Here is an 18,740-nt window from a genome sequence, read left to right as displayed (position 1 = left end):
GGGGGAGCCTCTCAGAGTAAAAAACACCTTCCTGTTCACAAAACCCCTTCCCTCCCTCCCTCACCCCTGCGCACTCCTGTGCAAGCCTCCTCTCCTCGAATCTTTTCATTTCCGTATCGTTGCTTGAAATTTATATTGTCGATTATTATCATAATTTTAGAAATCGAAAGAGATGAAGATCCACAGGTAGTTAATTCACTCAGTTGCACACAACCGCAACGCGCGGATGCACAGTCATTCCATTTATTTAATTTAACCCGTTTTTTTTCCGAGTGGGGACACATTGGTTGGACAGACTGGCTCGACTGCGCGGCAGCGGTCCCGGGTCCTGCCCCAGGCTCTGTCCCTGAGTCGGGTCGGAGGAAGCTCCGAGAAGCACTCACTCCCGGCCCCTGCGGGAACTGGAGCCTGTAAGCAGGCTTGGCCCGCCCGGCCGAGCCACGTGGGAGGGCAAGGGCAAGCCCTGGCCGTTCCTTACTCTGGACACACGGGGGCGCTAACACCTCGATGGCTGCCAAGAAGGCGGCAAGGCGACGCTCTTGCCCTCGGGACGTCGACGTGCCCACGTCCTGACGGCCGCGCGCGCCCCGACCCGGAAGCGCCGGCGTCACGCAGCGCGGCGTGGGCCGCTGCCTTGGAAACGCAGAGCGCTCGCGCTCGCGGGCCGGGGTCTCGCGGCTGGGAAGGGGACTGCTTCCAGGTCACGATGCTGTGTGCCCGGAGGCTGGGCGGCCTGGGAGCCCGAGCAGCGGCTCCGCGGCCGGGGCGGGCGGGCCGGGGCGTCCTCGGAGCCGGGATCCGGGCCCGGAGGGTCAGCACCACCTGGTCCCCGGTGGGCGCCGCGTTCAATGTCAAGCCCCAGGGCCGCCGCCTGGACCTGTTCAGCGAGCGCCGGGTGAGCGGCGCGGCAGGGGCTGTCCTCGCTGCCCCGAGCTAGGCAGGCCCCCTTCTCCGCGCAGCCAGCGGCGACGCGGGCCGGGTCGGCTGGGGCTGGCAGGGGCCGGGCGGCGAACCCGCCTCCTGCGGTGGGGTGTCGTTTTTGCGCTCTTGTTGTCCTTGCCGGCCACCTCCTCATTCGGGGGCTGGGTTTAAAGGGGGCCGCACAAAGTGTGGGGTCCGGGACCTGCCTCTGCGCGAACCCCTAGCCCCAGGTGGACTTACTATAGTTCGCGGCGGCGGCGAGTCGGGCCTGCCGGGCGCCGCCCGCTCCCTGCACTCGGTCCCGCCCCTCTGAAGTCCACTTCCGCTCCGCCGGGCGCTGCTGCCGCGGGAGGCCCGGCCCTGTGCGTTCGCTGAAATTCGCCGTCAACCTGCCTTTTTGCAAGGACGCGCCTGCCCTCAGTAGTGTAGTGGTCATTTCGCTGATGCCCGAAATTCCATCACTCATTAATTTATTATTTCATATCGTTGGGCTTTCTTGCTTTTCTTTTAAAACTCAGACCTGTTGAGTCTGATTTCCTGCAGTGCAATGGAGTTGATCACTTTTCATTTCTTACCCCAGGAAGTCACTAGACTGAATTATTTGGTTCTTATTTCTGTATCCACCCTGCTTAGCGTGGTGTGTGGCAATAAGTAGGCACTCAGTAATTATTGAATCGAACGAATGAAAGATGAAAAGAAGGCAAACTTGGAGAGAACTTACCTGATGCCTGTTCTACTTTGCGTTTGTAGATTTTGTGCATTTTAGGTTAAGGGTTACTTTTATCTTTGCCTGTTAAAATTTCTTCGTTGTGCCACTGCCTTTCCTATAAAGAAGAGTCTAGGTTATGGTTGCAGTGAGCTTAAGGGTGTGTTTCTTATTTTGTCACCATCATTAGCTTTGTCTATTTAAAAAATGTTTTGTGTGAAATTTGTTACACCAGCTGCCGTAAGAGCCTACTCTGAATGTTGGTGTAACATAGTTGGTAGTTTGAGAAGGAGAGCTACCTGTAGGTATTTGGGTTGGTAAACTATAACTAATTTTAGCTTTATTACTTTTTCATTTGTGCATTATGATTTTAGGCACTGATAACAGATTTTCAAATTTCTGAATTGGTTTTGCCTAAAAAAAAAAAAAAGTTTATGAGCCTTTTTAGCATTACCTTAGAGCAGGCGTCCTCAAACTATGGCCTGCAGGTCACATGCGGGTGTTTTTGCCCTTTTGTTTTTTACTTCAAAATAAGATATGTGCATAGGAATTTGTTCATAGTTTTTTTAAAACTATAGTCCGGCCCTCCAACGATCTGAGGGACAGTGAACTGGTCCCCTGTTTAAAAAGTTTGAGGACCCCTGCCTTAGAGTCTGAGAGTTAGAATTCCTAAGAGCAGGATGGGGAGGTTTTACTGGGAAGTAGAAATAGCCTGTGCTTGGATCAAATTAAATCAGCGTAAAGATTAAATTTATTTTTGGTGCTTATTCTACTTTACTCCCAACTGTCTTTCATTAATTTTCTTCAGCTTGTATTTTGAAGAGAGGTTAACAGCTTAACTTCATACATTCCTTCTTGTAGAAGTAGTAGGCCTTATAAGGCTTGAAGTTTTACCTGTTGGGGTTTCCAAAAATCTATATGTAAAACACCTACAAAGTTAATTTATAACAGTTAGCATCTGCTCCATTCATTGGTTTCCTGCGTTGAGTTAGACATTATGTTGGTTAGCTGGTTAAAGAAAAGAAGGACAGGGCTCCTGCCTCTAGGAGTTCACCGCCTCAGGAGAGAAGACTTTCAAACAGAAATCATTTAAAATTTAATAATAAAGAAGGTAATAATAGGGAAGTATGGAAAAATGTGAGCTTCAGAGATATACAGGGCAGGTTCAAATTCTGGCTTTCCCACTATTAATTCATGACCTCAAACATGTTTTTTTTTTCTGACCTCTTAAAGCATGTTTCCTTATCCATAAAAGGAGAATTATGTACAAAGTAACTGGCACATTTCATGGCATGCAGTAGATGCATATTAAATGGTTTTTTTCCTGCCTCCCTGAGTACTCTAACAAGTATAATTGAACTGGTACAAGAGGATGATCATTCCCATTAGATTAGTGATTTTTATTTTTGTCAAGATATTGAAATGCCTTTGGAAATATAAAATTTGCTGCCAGTTGCAGCCTATGACGTGGTTTAATATGTTCACTAAATTTTTCTGACATGTCTATGCACTTGATAATCAACTCATCCACACTATTTTATAGTTGTAGAATAATTGGTGCTATGTCCTGAGATCTTACTCTATGTCAGACATTCTCCTTAGTACTTGACATACACTTTCTGACTTAAAACCTCTATCCACACTGTGAGGTATGTATTGTCATTTCCATTGCACCTGCTGAAACAATTGAGGCCTAGGAGGAGAAATAAGTTGGCTGGGATTACAAGCTAATAATAACAATTATAGCTAACATCTTATAAATGCTTTCTATGTGGCAAGGATTATTTTTTTAACATATGTTATCTCATTTAATCCAGCCACTCTGAGTTAGATTCTGCAGTAGTGACAGCTGGATTTTGAACCCCTACCATTCAATTTATGTTTTTTAGAAAATAATTAGAAATTGAAGAAAAATTATATTCTTAAAGCATTTTTAGTCTAATTTATGGGGAGTGTGAATGTGGTATCTTTGGTGACAGGTATAATTAAATGAATCAACAATGAAAACCAAGATTTCCTTTATGAAAAAAGTATTTTTAGTTAATACAAAAGAAGTTATAAATTGGACATGTTTTTTGGTTTTAAGGGTCTTTTTGGTGTTCCTGAGCTCAGTGCCCCAGAAGGATTTCATATTGCACAAGAAAAAGCCTTGAGAAAGACAGAATTGCTTGTGGAGCGTGCATGTTCTACCCCGCCGGGACCCCAGACTGTCTTCATTTTTGATGAGCTCTCAGATTCCTTGTGCAAAGTGGCCGATTTGGTAAGAAGCTTTGTTTAAGACTTGAAACTACCTCTCTTTGAAGCTATTAAAATTTAAGTGACATTTATTCTTTGTTATTTAAGATCAATGTTAGACTATAAGGTTAAAAGTGTCTGAACCTATTTGAGATCGGTTAGGTACCATTTGTTATGATGAAGTACCATGTTTCCCTGAAAATAAGATCTACCCATAAAATAAGCCCTCGCAGGATTTCTAAGCATTTGCGCAATAGAAGCCCTACCCCGAAAATAAGACCTAGTGATGGACGTGGCTATGCATCCTATCTGCACAACCCATGCATTTCGTGGAGGGGCAGCCCTTCTCATCTGCCCCATGAGAGCTCTATTTCTTGACATGAGAGATTGGGGCCAATAGTTCTAAAGGAAATAGAGTTGCAAGAAATTCAGGATGGAATTAGGGGGTTGGAGAGTTATGATGATGTTCCAAAAGAAGACGATGTAACTATATTTGAATAAATGTAGATTGTTGTACTGTACTTAAAAAAAAAACACATCCCCTGAAAATATGCCCTAGGGTGTCTTCTTGAGGACAAATAAATATAAGACCCTGTCTTATTTTTTGGGGAAACACGGTATGTCATTAAGAATGGAAACATGTACAGGAAAGGTGACATTTAGAACTTGTACTTTAATATGTATATTTAGTAAAATACATATGTAATAAAAAGAGGATTAGTAATACAGCAAAGACTCTTTGTTTGACAAAGGTTCTTCATTTATGAAAGCTTCTAACAAAATTCTAATAGAACATTTTATGTGTACATTTATAACAAAATTCTTCTTTTTCATAAGAGGAGTGAAACTAGTTTTTATAAATCTTTTCAGGAATGCCTTTTCTGATTAAAAACAGTTTTGACATCAAACTTTATTAAAGATTTAAAAAAAATTTTTTTTAAGTTGAAATAGAAGTATACCTAGATCTCTTTACCAAGAAGCTCATTGGTGAGATAGCATGATTTTCTATCAGCCCACAAGAGCCAATTCTTAATTGCTCCTAACAATGAAAGCAATTACTGGTGCACATAATCCAAAATAGTGATCATTCATGATCCTGTATGTGTGGTATTGGACTATATTTTTCCTCACATTGATTCAGTGTTAAGCACCTACTATATGCCAGACACTAAGCACTGAGGCTATAGTCACAGATAAAACGGACCCAATCTCTGACTTCATGTAGTTTATATTCTGGTGTTAATTCTCTTTTTAGATCTTACGAGGCCATGGGCCCTGGTAAGAGGTTTCCCTGGATGAGCTGAGATAACCTCAGCGTATCTCCATTTTCAGATGAGGGAATAAAGGCCCTGGGGGGCGGGGTGTGAAGTGACATGCCGGATGTCACATAGCCAGCGTGTGGTGCAGCTGGGCTGGACGTCTAGGCAGTGTGGCTGTCGAGTTCCAGTTACCATTCCAGGGCTGGCTGCTTGGGTCAGACGAACCTTTACCTGGAGAAGTTGGAAAGTTAGTTAGCCTCCCCATCTTTTAAAATAAGTATTTATGTATTTTCAAAATTACCGTACAGTAAAATCGACTTCTTTGGGGGGGGTAGTACAGTTCTATGAATTTTAACTCATATGAATTTGTGTAACCACTACCATAATCAGGTTACAGAGCTGTTCCATCACCTCAAAAAGCTCCCTTTCTAGTCACACCACCCCTCCCCTCTCACCCCTGACAACACTAATCAGTTCTCCATCCCCATATAATAGTTTTGTCTTTTCTAGAATGTCATAGAAATGGAATCATCTATTCCTTTTGAGACTTCTTTCACCCAGCATAACACTTCCCTATTTTTGTTCTTTCTGCTTTTGCAGAAAATTTCCTTGAGTTGAACAGTAACACCTTACAGATGATCACCATAAGCTTCCCAGTTTTAAGGAAACTGATAAGGTGTCTTATTTTAAAGGGTTTTCCATGACAGTGAAATTGCAGGCTCTGGGTGGTCAGTTCTGTTTTACTCGCCTGTGTTCTGTCCTTCCAGTAAGTACAGAGGAGATGTTTTTGAGGTGATGAAGGAGCTATGGCCATGCACTGCCAAAAAAGAGATCTTGCACCTCCTCTCCCTGATTGTGTCACTGAAATCTGAAAAGGAAAATGTATGTCAGTAATGTCACTTGGGAATAATCAAGTACAGTCAGCCTTCCATGTCCAGGGTTCTGCACCAACCTCAGATCAGAAATCGTTGGGGGGAAAAAACACATCTGTACTGAATGTGCACGGACTTTTTTTTCATTAGTCCCTAAACAATACAATACAACAACTATTTATGTACCATTTACATGGTATTAGGTATTATAAATAATCTGAGATGATTTGAAGTATTCATAGGTTATATGCCAATACTGCACCATTTTATATCTGGGACTTGAGCATCCTCGAGTTTTAGTATCCCCAGGGAGATCCTGGGACCAGTGCCCCACAGGTACTGAGGGACGGCTGTGTTGGCTTTGGCAGTCAGAAGTCCCAGAATTCACGGTGTGTTTGTTGTCTCTGTCTTAAACAGTGTTCTAGGATTTTTTTTCTACCACATTTCGCTTTTATTCTTCACTAAAAGAATTTAACTTCTCTGCCCTATATCTTGTCCTAATTTTAAAGTTTTTTATATATATGATGAATAGTAGTATCTTATTCTGAAAACTTAAACTGTAATGCGATTTATATATATTACTCTCTGGATAAAGAAATTCAAAGATGCTTCTTCCTATTTGAATTTTTAAGATATTACCTGTAAGTAAGATCAGTACCATTATAAGGTGATAGTTTTATAAACTGTAAACTATTTCTCACCAAATAGTCATTCTGTTTTGCTTTCTTTTTCTTTTTAAATACAGTTGTTATGTAATGGAACTGTTTTCATCATCACTATTACAAATCAGTTTTTAAAATGTATGCTGGAGTTTTAAATTTTCACGTTGAACCTAAATTCTACAACATAGAGATTACTAATTTACAAAAAATGTAAATTTTACATAGATCATTTTTCAGGTTTTTTAGTACTAATGTCATATTGTTACCTATTGTTACAAATGTATCAACCTATGGATTTAAATGTTTTTGTATTAAAAATTATTTGATAATAAAATTAGGAAATTTTATCTTGTGGTGATTTTATTTCATATTGTAGTTATACATGTCTTCTTGAAGAATAAAGAAAATAAATAGTATTTCATAGTTCCCTTGCATTTTTCTTTTGCAGTGTAGTACACATGTAAACTGAAATCTAATTTTATATGATTTAATCTTTAAAAAGAATAATTCTCAGTTTAATTGTGATGGTTAATGTAGCAGCAGCAGTAGTAGTTGTGTACCATGTTACGTAGGGACTGTGAATTCAAATTTCATTAAAAAGGCTATAAGGACAGTGTACCTTTGTTTTCTGCACAAAGACTAGAATGTAGTTAAATTGGTTTTGAAACTATACTATGTGTTTATTTAAAAAAATAACCTCTAAGAGTTGTTCTCTGGAGCCAGTTTAAATTAACATGTTAGAACCATATTGCAAAGAATTTTAGTTAGAAAATTTTAGAATATTTGAAACCAATGCCTGCTAATTTGAACTGAATATGCTTGGTGTTTATATTTGAAGAATATGCTTGGTGTTTATATTTGAAGGAGAAAAACTTTTCTGAAATAAAGTTAGTAAAAGTATTTTCTTTGGAATGAGACAAACTTGGCTTTAAGGAGTAACAGAATCAATAAGTGTTCAGAAAGAAGCTTCTTTGCCTTTCTCGTTTAGGGAAAATTCAGTAATGGAAATGCGCAGGTCAAGCCAAATGGCACATTTTAAAACACAGGTTTTCATTTTCGCCCTCAGATCCTGGAAGAAAGCTTTCCATCAAATTCCCTTTTGGTTTTGTCTTTCCCCTTTATTAGGCCGATTTTGTGAAAATTGCACACCCTGAGCCAGCATTCAGAGAGGCGGCAGAAGAAGCTTGTAGAAGTATCGGCACCATGGTAGAGAAGTATGTGCTGTTCCCTGCGTTCCAGCGTTGGGTGACTTGATTTCACGGACTTGAGCTGTGGCAGTTTTGTCCACAGCGCTCCCAGCAGGGTGGGAGGTGGTGTGCGAGCAGAGGGAGGGCTGGGGGGCAGGCCATGAACACTGGGGCTTGAGGCTAGATATTTATTGTTCTCTCAGTTGGTTCCTTGTCTGTAAATGGGGCGGTCAAGTTAACCCTGCCTCTTAGAGTCGCTGCTGTGCGGATTAAATGAGGCAAATGCAAAGGGATTGTACAGTGTCAGGCATCTAGCAAACATCAGTGTCCCTGTTATCGACATTATTGTTTAACCTTAGGGGAGGGTTTTTTCATACGTTAGTAGCAAGCTGGAGTAAGTAGATTATTGCTTGATTAAATTGCTGTTGCACCGATGGCTGTGGGCCACGGGGCAAGAAGCCAGAATGGCCCATGCACCCTGCCCCCGCAGTCCCTGTCGAGCTGGGATTAGGGGAGTCTAGGGAGACTGTAAAACCCTGTGGGAGGGCCGAGGCAGGCCGCTGGCTGAGGCTAGGGTGGAGTGAGGGCTTTTAAAGTGATTCTGAGGTAAATGTAAATGTTTTTAAGCCGTTTATGAGAGCTCCATAATGCTTGCTGAAATAACTTAACGGTGGGCAGTGCTATGTTCCAGAGAACTTAGGGGCATGGCACCATGCCAGGCAGAATAGAGAGCTGGGGAGAGTCCCGGCTTGCCTGGCAGGAATGTACGGTGGGCAGGACTATTTCAGACACTGGAAGTTGGAGGAGGAGGAGGGTGCCGGCTTCTCCAGTTAGATGTGGCTTCCCGAAAGACGTTCAGGATCTTCCAGCTGCTGCTTTTCCCTGGATTGAGCAGCACCTGCTCACTTGGGCACAATCCGTGTGACTTTTCCTATGGCCATTGAAAATCAGCTTGAGGGAAGGGATTAAACTCTTTTCACAGCGCAGACACTGGGCAAGCTGAAGGTGCTGGCCCTGGGGACCCATTGGGAGAAAGAGCTAGTTAGAGCGGCCGTGCTCTGAGCACTGTGCCCGCCAAATTCAGGTGTGGGTCTAATGGATGGCACTCTTCATTTTGTGGGAAGTCGGCAGGGAACCGCAGTTGGTAGTGGTTGGACGTGGTGTCGGCAGCGTCTGTGATCTTCACTCCGCGTGGAAGAGCGTTTCAGTCTATTCAAAGTCCAGTCCTAAACCAGCATGCACAGCCTCTCCTAAGCTTCGCTCTGTTTCCTCTAAGCACCGTGGCGCATGTTTTCCTTTCGTCTAACTGAATCATCCCTTAGCTAACTTGTTCAGTCGATGTTTGAAAAGTCAGGATGATTTTAGGTCCATATGGAAAATTGATTTATTTTCCAGTAGTAGTGGGGGAAAAAAAAGCCTAAAATTAGGTGCAGTTGTTGAGAATTAATGCCAAATGTAAACTATAGACTTTATCTCAGTCTTCCAACATAAAACACAGTGGGAGATGTGCTTGTGTTTCTGAAGCGGGAGCACTGCAGGCCTCATCTAAGTGGCCGTCCTGCCGCCACGGTGAGGCTCCGTGGGCGAGCGGGTCGGGAGGGGGCGGGCACCACGATGGCTTTCTTCCTGACCCCTGGGATCCATGCCTGGGAGCCTGGCCCTTCTTGGTGAGTGCTGTTTGATTGATGGTGACTGCCTCAGTTTCCTTGGTGTTCTAGAAGGCCCCTGAGAACAGTGGCGACAGAAACCCTTTGATTTATATAAAACTTCAGCTTTTTTATTGTGAACCGAGGAACCAGACCATCCTTGAGTTTCTGAGTAAGAAGAACTGGTGGATACTTCTTAAAACCTTGTCCCTCCCGGAGGGTCCACCAGGCCGGGGATGGATTGTATCTAAACCCAGCTTACTGTTTGGCTCCGAGTTCCAGGGCTTTCTGGCATCTTTGGAGGAGGGACTGGGTTCCTGCCAGGGGTCCTGGGGGTCTGGCTGAGGCCAGTGCTCAGCTGTGGGCCCTGTGCTCCCCAGCTCTGGCTAAAGGCTGGCCGGCACCACCATCTCCCAGTTGCTATGGCTCATTTAATCTTCATGGCAACCTCAAGTCTAAATCACTTGCCCAGGGTCCTGGGGCAGTAGCAGGGCCAGTCTTGATCCTGGGCGTGTGTCTTCAAAGCCATGTCCCCAGCTCTCCCTGACGGTGTGGGCCAGCCACTCTCACCCACGTGAGCACAGCTAGCCCATGCCCTGGGGTGCTCAGTTCAGGACTGAGAAATCTTTGTGTTTGTTCATCCTCCCTCCCATCTTCACTCCTTTCCTTTTATTAACACACACACACACACACACACACACACACACACACACACACACGGCCATTGGCATTATTGATGAAGGGAGCTAGCTCTCAGATCACCAGTGACCACATTCCTCCCCTCCCCACTTCCCTAACTGCTCTTCCTGCCTCAGCTGTTGACTGTGGATTTAAATTTATCTGTTCACCTTCCAGAATAGTTAGTACCTCGACGCTTTTTCTAACAGATCGCCTGTCCCTATACTGAATAGTTCAGTTTCTAAAAATGGTTATGCTATTCCTGATCCAGATGAAGGACTAAAAAAGCCATCTAACTTCTGGCCTCTGGGAATGTGTATGCTACAATTGAAACCATTCTTTTGATGTAAAGTTAAAAATAAGGTATTAGGAAGTAATTTGATTTTTTTATTTGTAATTTTTCTAGGTTGAACACAAATGTGGAATTATATCAAAGTTTGCAAAAATTACTAGCTGATAAAAAACTTGTGGATTCCCTTGATCCAGAAACCAGGTACTCACTCATTTCTTTGCACTGGTTATGACTGTGTCTCCAGAGGTGAGGTTGGGAGACTCCACCCAGGGCCTCTGCACTTGCAGGCCCCTGTCTGGAAGGTTCTTCCACAGGTATCTACACAACCCCTGCACTTTCTCTAGGAGTCCACTCAAATGGTGTTTCCTCCAAGGCCTTTCCGCCAGGTCACATTCCATCGTCTTACCCTGATTTATTTTTCTTCATAGCCCTAAGCACGTCCAGCATTATGTTATCTATTTGTTAATTGGTTTATCACCTCTGAACCTCACTAGACTGCAGGCTCCTCAAGGGCAGGGACTTGCTTTGTTCACTGCTGCATCCTTAGCACCTCCAACGTTCATGGCATATGATACGCGCTTACCCAAGGAATGAGCTCCTGTAAGCAGTTGATAATTACACCCTGCTGAGTTCCATGATTGATCCCATCAGAAGACATAAGCAAATTGCTTTTATTTATTGGATGGATGTCAAGATCCATCCAATGATTTGCTTTGGTTCATTAGATCTGTGGTCCCCAACCCTTCGGCCGTAGCCTGGTACCAGTCTGTGGCCTTGCTGGGAACCGGGCCGAGCATCACTGCACCACACACCCCTCTCTACCTACTTCTGGTCTGTGGAAAAACTATCTTCATGAAAGCAGTCTCTGGTGCCAAAAAGGGTGGGGACTGCTGCATTAGATTACATTTATTAATCTAAATTGAAAGGGCCTGATTTTTAAGTCAGTACATAAGAATATTTGATTTGGACCTCGGATATCTCATTCCTTTGCTAAATTTATTTATAAAATAAGTATAGTAGGGTTTATCATAAAGCTGCCTATAAAATATTCATGTCATCATGTAAAGATTAATTTGTCTTTCTTACCCATTTGTACCTGCTTACCTGGTTTTTATCTGTGGGATACATCCTTTGACAACTTGACTCTCTCTCCTGCTTCCTTCTCCTTTTCTGTCTCCATTTGGAGCTTGTGACCCCAAGCTCTGTTCTACAGGTTCCAGTTAATCAATCAAATCTTGCTGTTTATCTAATACGTGCATACCGTGCCATACAAGTAACACAATGGGGCTCAGTTTTTGAGGGGTTATTTTTACCTGACTGGCAGGTAAAAATACCTGCAGGTACATGCAGGTACTTTGTCTTGTTTCATTCCCTTGACCCTGATGCTCAGGTGACCAGCAAGGCTAGCTGTGTCATCAGAGTAGTTACTTTCATTGTAAGTTTAGGCTTGGGCATTATATTGCCTTCATTAGCAAAGCAAGTAAAAGTTGAATACCTATTAATTGTGCCAGATTTATACTCAGCTGGTACTGACAACAACAAAAATTGTTGAAGTAAGGTTATCCATAATCTGACTTTATTAAAGATTGACATTTCCATGTTTACATATAAAAATTATAGAGGACAAGCAGACTATTTTAGATACAAAGGACTTGTACTAATATACCATATTTCTAGATGTTACTAAAAATGCCAATAGGAATCTTTAAGTAATGAGATGATAAATACATTGGGAAAAATAAACTCAGTAGAATAGCAATAGTCTAGAAAGGAAAAGCAACTTGGAAGAAAAGAATTTGAAGTAATAATTATCGAAAGATGGCAGTTGTACATCATCAAGATTGTTGGTTAGCACCCAGAAAGAACTATATTTTAGAACCTTGTAATGATAAAGTATAAGACAATGGCTAAAACAAGGAATTGTAGGCTTAATAAAGTATCATTTCTGATAAGTTAGTGTACAGAAGTAATTGTTTAAATTGAGTTACTCATCTTATTCTTAGATGCAATCCTTGAAATATTAGTTCCATGAGATATTCAAAAGTTTTCTCAGAAGGGTCCCATTGGTCTATAAGTTTGGAAAAATGATATATAAATGTATTTCTTCCATTGGAGAATTTTAATAGTTTAGGGTCTCTGAGAACTCTAGCCATAAAAAAAAAAAGAACCTGTTTAACTTGGGGTTTTCCAAAACCATTACAAGCTTTCATGCATGCAAAGAGTATAACAAACACATACTCCAGAAAATATAATGGAGGGGAAATCCCAGGCACAAGAACAACAAAAGCTGTAATAAACATAGGAATAAACTCAGGAAGGCAATAAGTGCAGAACCTAATGCACACACACACCTAGGAATCATGCAAGGTGATAGAAATGGAGAAACACTGTATTCTTAGATAAGGAAGAAGAAAGATCAGTAGCGTTCTATGCCAGTCTGTAGGTTTAATGATAGCCAATCCATATCTAAAGAAGATTTTTTTTGTTGTTAATACTTAAAATGAGGTCATATAGAATAAATGTGCCAGAATAGGTAGGAAAAAATCTGATAAAGTAATAAAAATGACTTAGAGTAAGCTTATTATAAAAATACTCTGTTTAAATAACATTCCACTTATGCCAGAATAGTTAATTAGACCAATGAAAGAATAGTACAATTTCAGACACTGACACCGATATATGTATTTAGTTTGTGATAGAAGTATCATTTCATATCTGTAGGGAAGGACTTGGTTTTCAGTAAATCATGTTAGCCCAATTGAGAACCATTATGGAAAAAAGAAGTTGATTAAAGATTTAAATTTTTTTAAGAAATCATAAAAATACTGATAATCTTAGATGTGGAAGGTTTTTCTTGGCATGATACCAAAGTTGTACCACAAAAGTAAAGATTGATTGATTTAATCATGTAAAAATTGCAAACTATGGTATGCCAAAACCCTTCCACATTAAAAATCAGGATACACAAATGCAACAAGTATTACTTATATGGCAAAGGATTAGTATATTTGCTATGTTAAAAGACCTTAGTAATTACGAAAAAAAAAAGGCGAAAGCAAGAAAGCAAACTGCCTTATAGAAAAATGGACAAAGGACTATTTTTGTGAAACTCTCATTTCAAAAAATAAGGAATAGGAACAGATGGTCATTAAACTTATACCAGTGTGTCTTGGGTATAACACTTATGGTAAGTGTGAAGTGGCTGGAGGTGCAGTTCTAGAATTACCCTGCCTGAGTTGGATGTTGGTTTCACAGCTCTTTAAGCCCTAGTGTTCTCCTTTGCTAAAGAGGAATAGAAAAGTACTTCATAAGATTACGATGAGGTTTGGATGAAATAATTCACGTAAGCCCCTTTGTTCACTACCTGGCACGTCATAGTCACTTACTAAATGGGACCTGCCACCATTAAAGAAAGGTAGAATAAGGCAGAGAGCCCATCAGTTGACAAAGTTGAAACAGAGTAAGAAGAGAGTTGTTCATGGTTTGGGATAATGGATGCTCTCTAGTTAAATGTAAACTGATAAATCTTGAAGGTGGACAATTAGGTAATATATATCAATGTGCATAGTTTTTGATCAATTTAACTTCTTGGAATTTATCCTAAGGAAACAGGGTAAAGAGATGTATGTAACAAAGATTTTTTTAAAAATCATATCATGGTTTATGGGAATGGGAAAAATTTAAACATTCGTGGTCCATAAGACAGAATGTAATACAAATATCAAAAGTCAAATTTTTGAAGAATAAAGATACGGAGAAATGTTCAATGTTTGTTATACAGTTTTATAAGAAAAAGCAAGATACAAAAAAGCAAGATATAGTTGGATCCCAGTTATTCTACATAAGTAATATAAATTGAAAATAGATTGGAAAGAAATATTAACACAAGAATTTTAACAGTGATTTTCTTTGGTGGGATTAGTGGTTTTAATTTTTTCACATTTTTCTATAATATAGTTATTTTATACAATATACTTCTATTGTATAATGCAATAAACTTATATGATAAATTTCCAGCCCCAGTTTATCAATCTCTGCTATCTTTTTTTCTCTTGCTAAAACAAATCGAAAATACCTTTTTTGAAAAGGAAGTATTATATTTTTTTAGGCTATTTAGGGAGAGAGACCAATATGAGGTGGAGATGATGGGGACAGCTTGGGCCTTTAGTGAAGCACCTTATATTATTTAATAAGGAAGATAAATGACTAAAGTGTTAACATGGTCTACTGAATTTTCAGAATTTTAGAAGAAATGTAATTCTGTTCATTCAAGGTTTATTTGACACAATAATAAGGAAGAGAAATACATTCATTTTGAAAAGTCAAGGAAAGCCAAAGAGTAGGTTAAATATTTGGTTAACTTACCTCCAGAAAAAAAGTAGTTTTTTAAAAAAAATATTGTTGACAGAAAAATGTGTTACACTTGAAATTGGTTCTAAGCATGAAGCATGATTAAAAAGAAAGCAAACAATTCTCATTAGCCAAGAAATTCAGCTTCCGGCACAGCATCAAAGAATTTAATATTCTAAATAGCTGCTACTAGTTGGAAGAAAAACTGAAAATCTCATGCAGAGAGCCTTTGAAAAATTGTCCAAGTATAAAAACTGTTTTATGTTTTTAATTATTGGGATTTGGATGGAGTTGAAATAAATAAGTAATTATTATAGTGGTTTTCACAGGTTTGTACTCTCTGAATAAAGAATAAGCTCTTACATGAAAAGCTAACCATAATTGTCAGCTAGATGTTTTGCCGACTTTTAGGGTAGTAAGTGCCTTGTTTGAAACAAACAAACAAATTGTGTATGTGTGTGTGTTGAAACAACTTTTGGCAGTAAGGTTCAAAGGGGCTGATTTATTTAAAAACAAAATCAATTTTTGTTATATGTTATAACCTGGGGCTCATTTTATTTGTAGGCGAGTGGCTGAACTGTTTATGTTTGATTTTGAAATCAGTGGAATCCATCTAGACAAAGAAAAGGTACATCTTCTTTTTTTTTACTCTTCCTATTTTATTGACATTTAGTTGGTATCCTTGTTGCTACGGTCCTTGTATATGTTGCTTGAATATTATAAAAATGCTCAGGTCTTTTTTCTGTCATGAAATTCTTCTTTAGGTTGTGTCTGAGTGTAGTGCTCCCTGGAAGTTGGCCTATCACCCCATGATAATTCAGGGTTAAGAAAGACAAGACAGTTTTGATGTTTTAGATGCCATGGAATTATGATGAGATGGGCCATCTCAGGAAAGACTGAATAGAAAAGCTGATGTCATTGCAGGCGGGAAGCACAGGCGCTATCATTAAGACCTTTACATGAGTGTATTTATATCATACATGTCTTTGACAGAGCCATACACTTTTGTTCTTAAAGTAGTGAGCACAGGTTTTATGCTGGGATGGATGGTCTCATACGTCATGCAGGCCCCTTGTTTTACAGATGTGGAAACCAGGACAAATGATTTGTTCAGGTTCCCATCGTTCTAAAGCTGGCCACTGCTCTTTCTAGCACATGGCATCCTGAGACACCAAGTCTCAAGCCTCAGGGTTGGAAGAATGGAGCTTGAGGGGGGGGGACCTGACACCACTGAAAGACCAGCCTGCCCCACGGCATCTCCCCGACCCACCTACTGGCTAGACTGTTACGGTTATGCTTCTTTTTTTTTAAAGATAAATGTTTTTCCTAATAAATATAGTACAATTAAGCCACTTACCTATGAACAGAAATTAGTTTATCACAATATCTTAGAAAGTAGAAGGAAAGGTCTTGGGGATATGTATCGCATACAATGGATATTATCATCTTGATTGGTGCAGTGTTTGGGGAATGCTGGAGCCACTCACACGTGGCTTTCGTGGCTCAGCACGTGATTCCTGGTCTGACCTCGAGCCGAGATTTGCCTTCCTAGCAGCCCGTGAGGCTGATGGGCTCTACTGTAAACTCACATTGCCTAAAGTGACCAATTTGCCCCTCTCCAAACCAGTTAGTTCTTCCTTAATACCTCTCTGTAAAATAAAATTCTGGAGTCAGGTTGTATTTTTTCCCTTCCCAGTATTCTCATATCTTCATTAGTGACCAGGTCCTTGGATTGTTGCTTTAGACCTGTATCTATCTGCATCTCAAAAACAAATCACCTTGAGCCTTATCACCAAATACCTGGGCTGTCCAAAAGGCCTTTGTCTTCTTAACACTCATAGTGATTCCATCAACTGAGCATTTGCTATTTTAAAGCATATGTTTTTCATCAAGTCTTCACAACACCTTTGAGGTTGTTACTACTATGATTTCTGTTTTGTGGGGAAAAGAAACTGAGGCACCTGGAGATTGTGGGAGGTAATTCTGTAAGCCAGACAGACTCTGGAGCCTGTACTGCCAGCCCTGCCCATCGGCTTTCTGCTGGTCAGTCTCACCAGAAAGACTAAATATTGGATTCATTTTCTCAGCTGATTGATTTGATTGTTATTCTCCTGCCCAGACTCTTTTGGTGACTTCCCATTGTCTAGTGAAATTATAGAAAACAAGAGTTCACACGTCTCTCTGAGCTCCTGTGCAGCTCATCACACTGGTGCCCTCCCCGTGCCTGGTACTGTGGCTTCTTCCTGTGCTGCTCAGCAGCTTGCCTGGCTGAAATCCCAGGAATCCTTCACCTTTGGGTCATGTTGTCTAGGAAGCTTTTATCAGTCCCCCAGGTAGAATTTTGCATTCATCTGAACTCACATTTTACTTATTTCACTCATACAGCATTTATCTTTAACTGCCTTTTATTAGTGATGCTGTTATTGCATTGCTTATCTAAATTATAGGCTTTGATAAACCTAATAAGGACCAAGGAGCAAGAGCATGGATCGTGGTTTTCCATGCATACCAGTTTTTGACTCAATGTAATACGGAATGAATGTATGTTGAATCATAATAATGCTAGCTAACAATCAAGTTTGGTATCTTCAGAAGGAAAGTTGCTAATAGAGAATATATTAATGGTTTTATTGTTTTATATAATCCTTCATGAAAGATACTTTCAAAACTTTGCTGACAAATAGTGTATGTTTCACCGGCATAAACATTGCTGCTTTTATCTAACACGTGTTCTTACAGTATAGCTGCTCTTTCCCAGCAAGCAACTCTCCATTAAAGATGCAACTAAAGTAGTCCTGCTGAATTCCTGTCTCTTGTAACTCCCATGGCTGTTCTCAAAGGTGCTCCACTAGGACAGGATATAAGGAAGACATGATACTTTTTTAAAAAGACAGATCATAAAATAAATCCACTAACATAATCTACAAACCATAAAGCCTATATTTTTTCCAGTTTATTTCTTATTTAAATTTTTACTTTAATGTCTCGAATATAATTTAAAATCTTAAAATTAATTGAAGTATATAGTTTTAAACATCGAATAAATAACAATTTCATTAAATTTTTAGAGAATTCAGAGTACTGCACATTTGATGTTATCTCAGAGTGATAAAATGATATGCCTAGCAAATCATTGAAGTCAGGAAGTGAACTCAGTTTTTATTTTTCCAAGGATTTTACCAAGTGATAAAGTCTTCCAAATAAGTAATTCTTATCACGTTTTAACTTTTTTTTCATAGCAAAAGCTTTGGGGAAAATTTTGGAACTATATTGTCATTTCCAGATCTCGGTCGTCCTTTATGTTATTCCACTAGTTACCATTAGGGGGTGATGAGTGGCCACACCAGAAACGAGACGGGCAAAGAGAATCTGGACTATGAAGATGTTGGAGTCTCTGAAAACCTATTTTTCCCATGAAATTGGAATTTTATATATCTTTCCAGATATTTAGAATCTGTTAATAGCTATCAAACCTCCCTCCCCTGAGCAAGATTTGTGTATACTTTCACCTGAAGCTACTCAGGAGCCCCGTCCAGAAACCTGTCAAGTTTTTTAGTAACGAATAAATGAAAATTCATCCCTCGTCCTCTAGTAGACCTGACTAATTATGTGGACTATAGTTTATATTTCATTTTAAAACATTTGTGGCCACCCCTTTGATAACACCTGTTGTTCTCAGGAGATTGCGTGTTATGAAGGTGTGACTGCAGATTCAGCCTACACGGCCATGCCTGCAGTGTTCACACCCTCATCACTGAGGCTGAGGGCCTGGTGGCAGCGAGGTCCATGTGTCACATCCCAGGGACACAGAGTAGATGGCGGAGCCCTTTCCTCTGGGGCTCTAGTCTGCTTCGCTGCCGTCATTCTGCAGCATCTCAAGCACATGCAAAATCAGAGCCTTTACAGTGCACTTCCTGCTTTCTGGGTGTTCA

The 18,740-nt window shown here is 40.5% G+C and overlaps 1 protein-coding gene across 3 annotated transcripts in view; it reads left to right on the top strand.

Moving 5' to 3' along the window:
- Positions 1 to 519: 519 nt before the first annotated feature.
- MIPEP (mitochondrial intermediate peptidase) overlaps positions 520 to 18,740 on the top strand; it is a 125,902-nt gene continuing 107,681 nt past the window's right edge. For all 3 annotated transcript variants that reach the window (XM_020290466.2, XM_076009542.1, XM_076009543.1), the window contains exons 1-5: positions 520 to 895; positions 3,714 to 3,887; positions 7,781 to 7,869; positions 10,573 to 10,659; positions 15,373 to 15,436. In XM_020290466.2, the coding sequence (XP_020146055.1) occupies positions 707 to 895; positions 3,714 to 3,887; positions 7,781 to 7,869; positions 10,573 to 10,659; positions 15,373 to 15,436 (603 nt within the window). In that variant the 5' untranslated portion in view covers positions 520 to 706. The remainder of the gene's footprint in view (positions 896 to 3,713; positions 3,888 to 7,780; positions 7,870 to 10,572; positions 10,660 to 15,372; positions 15,437 to 18,740) is intronic.

This window comes from Microcebus murinus, chromosome 13, assembly GCF_040939455.1.
Source record: "Microcebus murinus isolate Inina chromosome 13, M.murinus_Inina_mat1.0, whole genome shotgun sequence".
Classification (NCBI taxonomy): domain Eukaryota; kingdom Metazoa; phylum Chordata; class Mammalia; order Primates; family Cheirogaleidae; genus Microcebus; species Microcebus murinus.
This window is presented reverse-complemented; position numbering and strand designations above follow the sequence as displayed.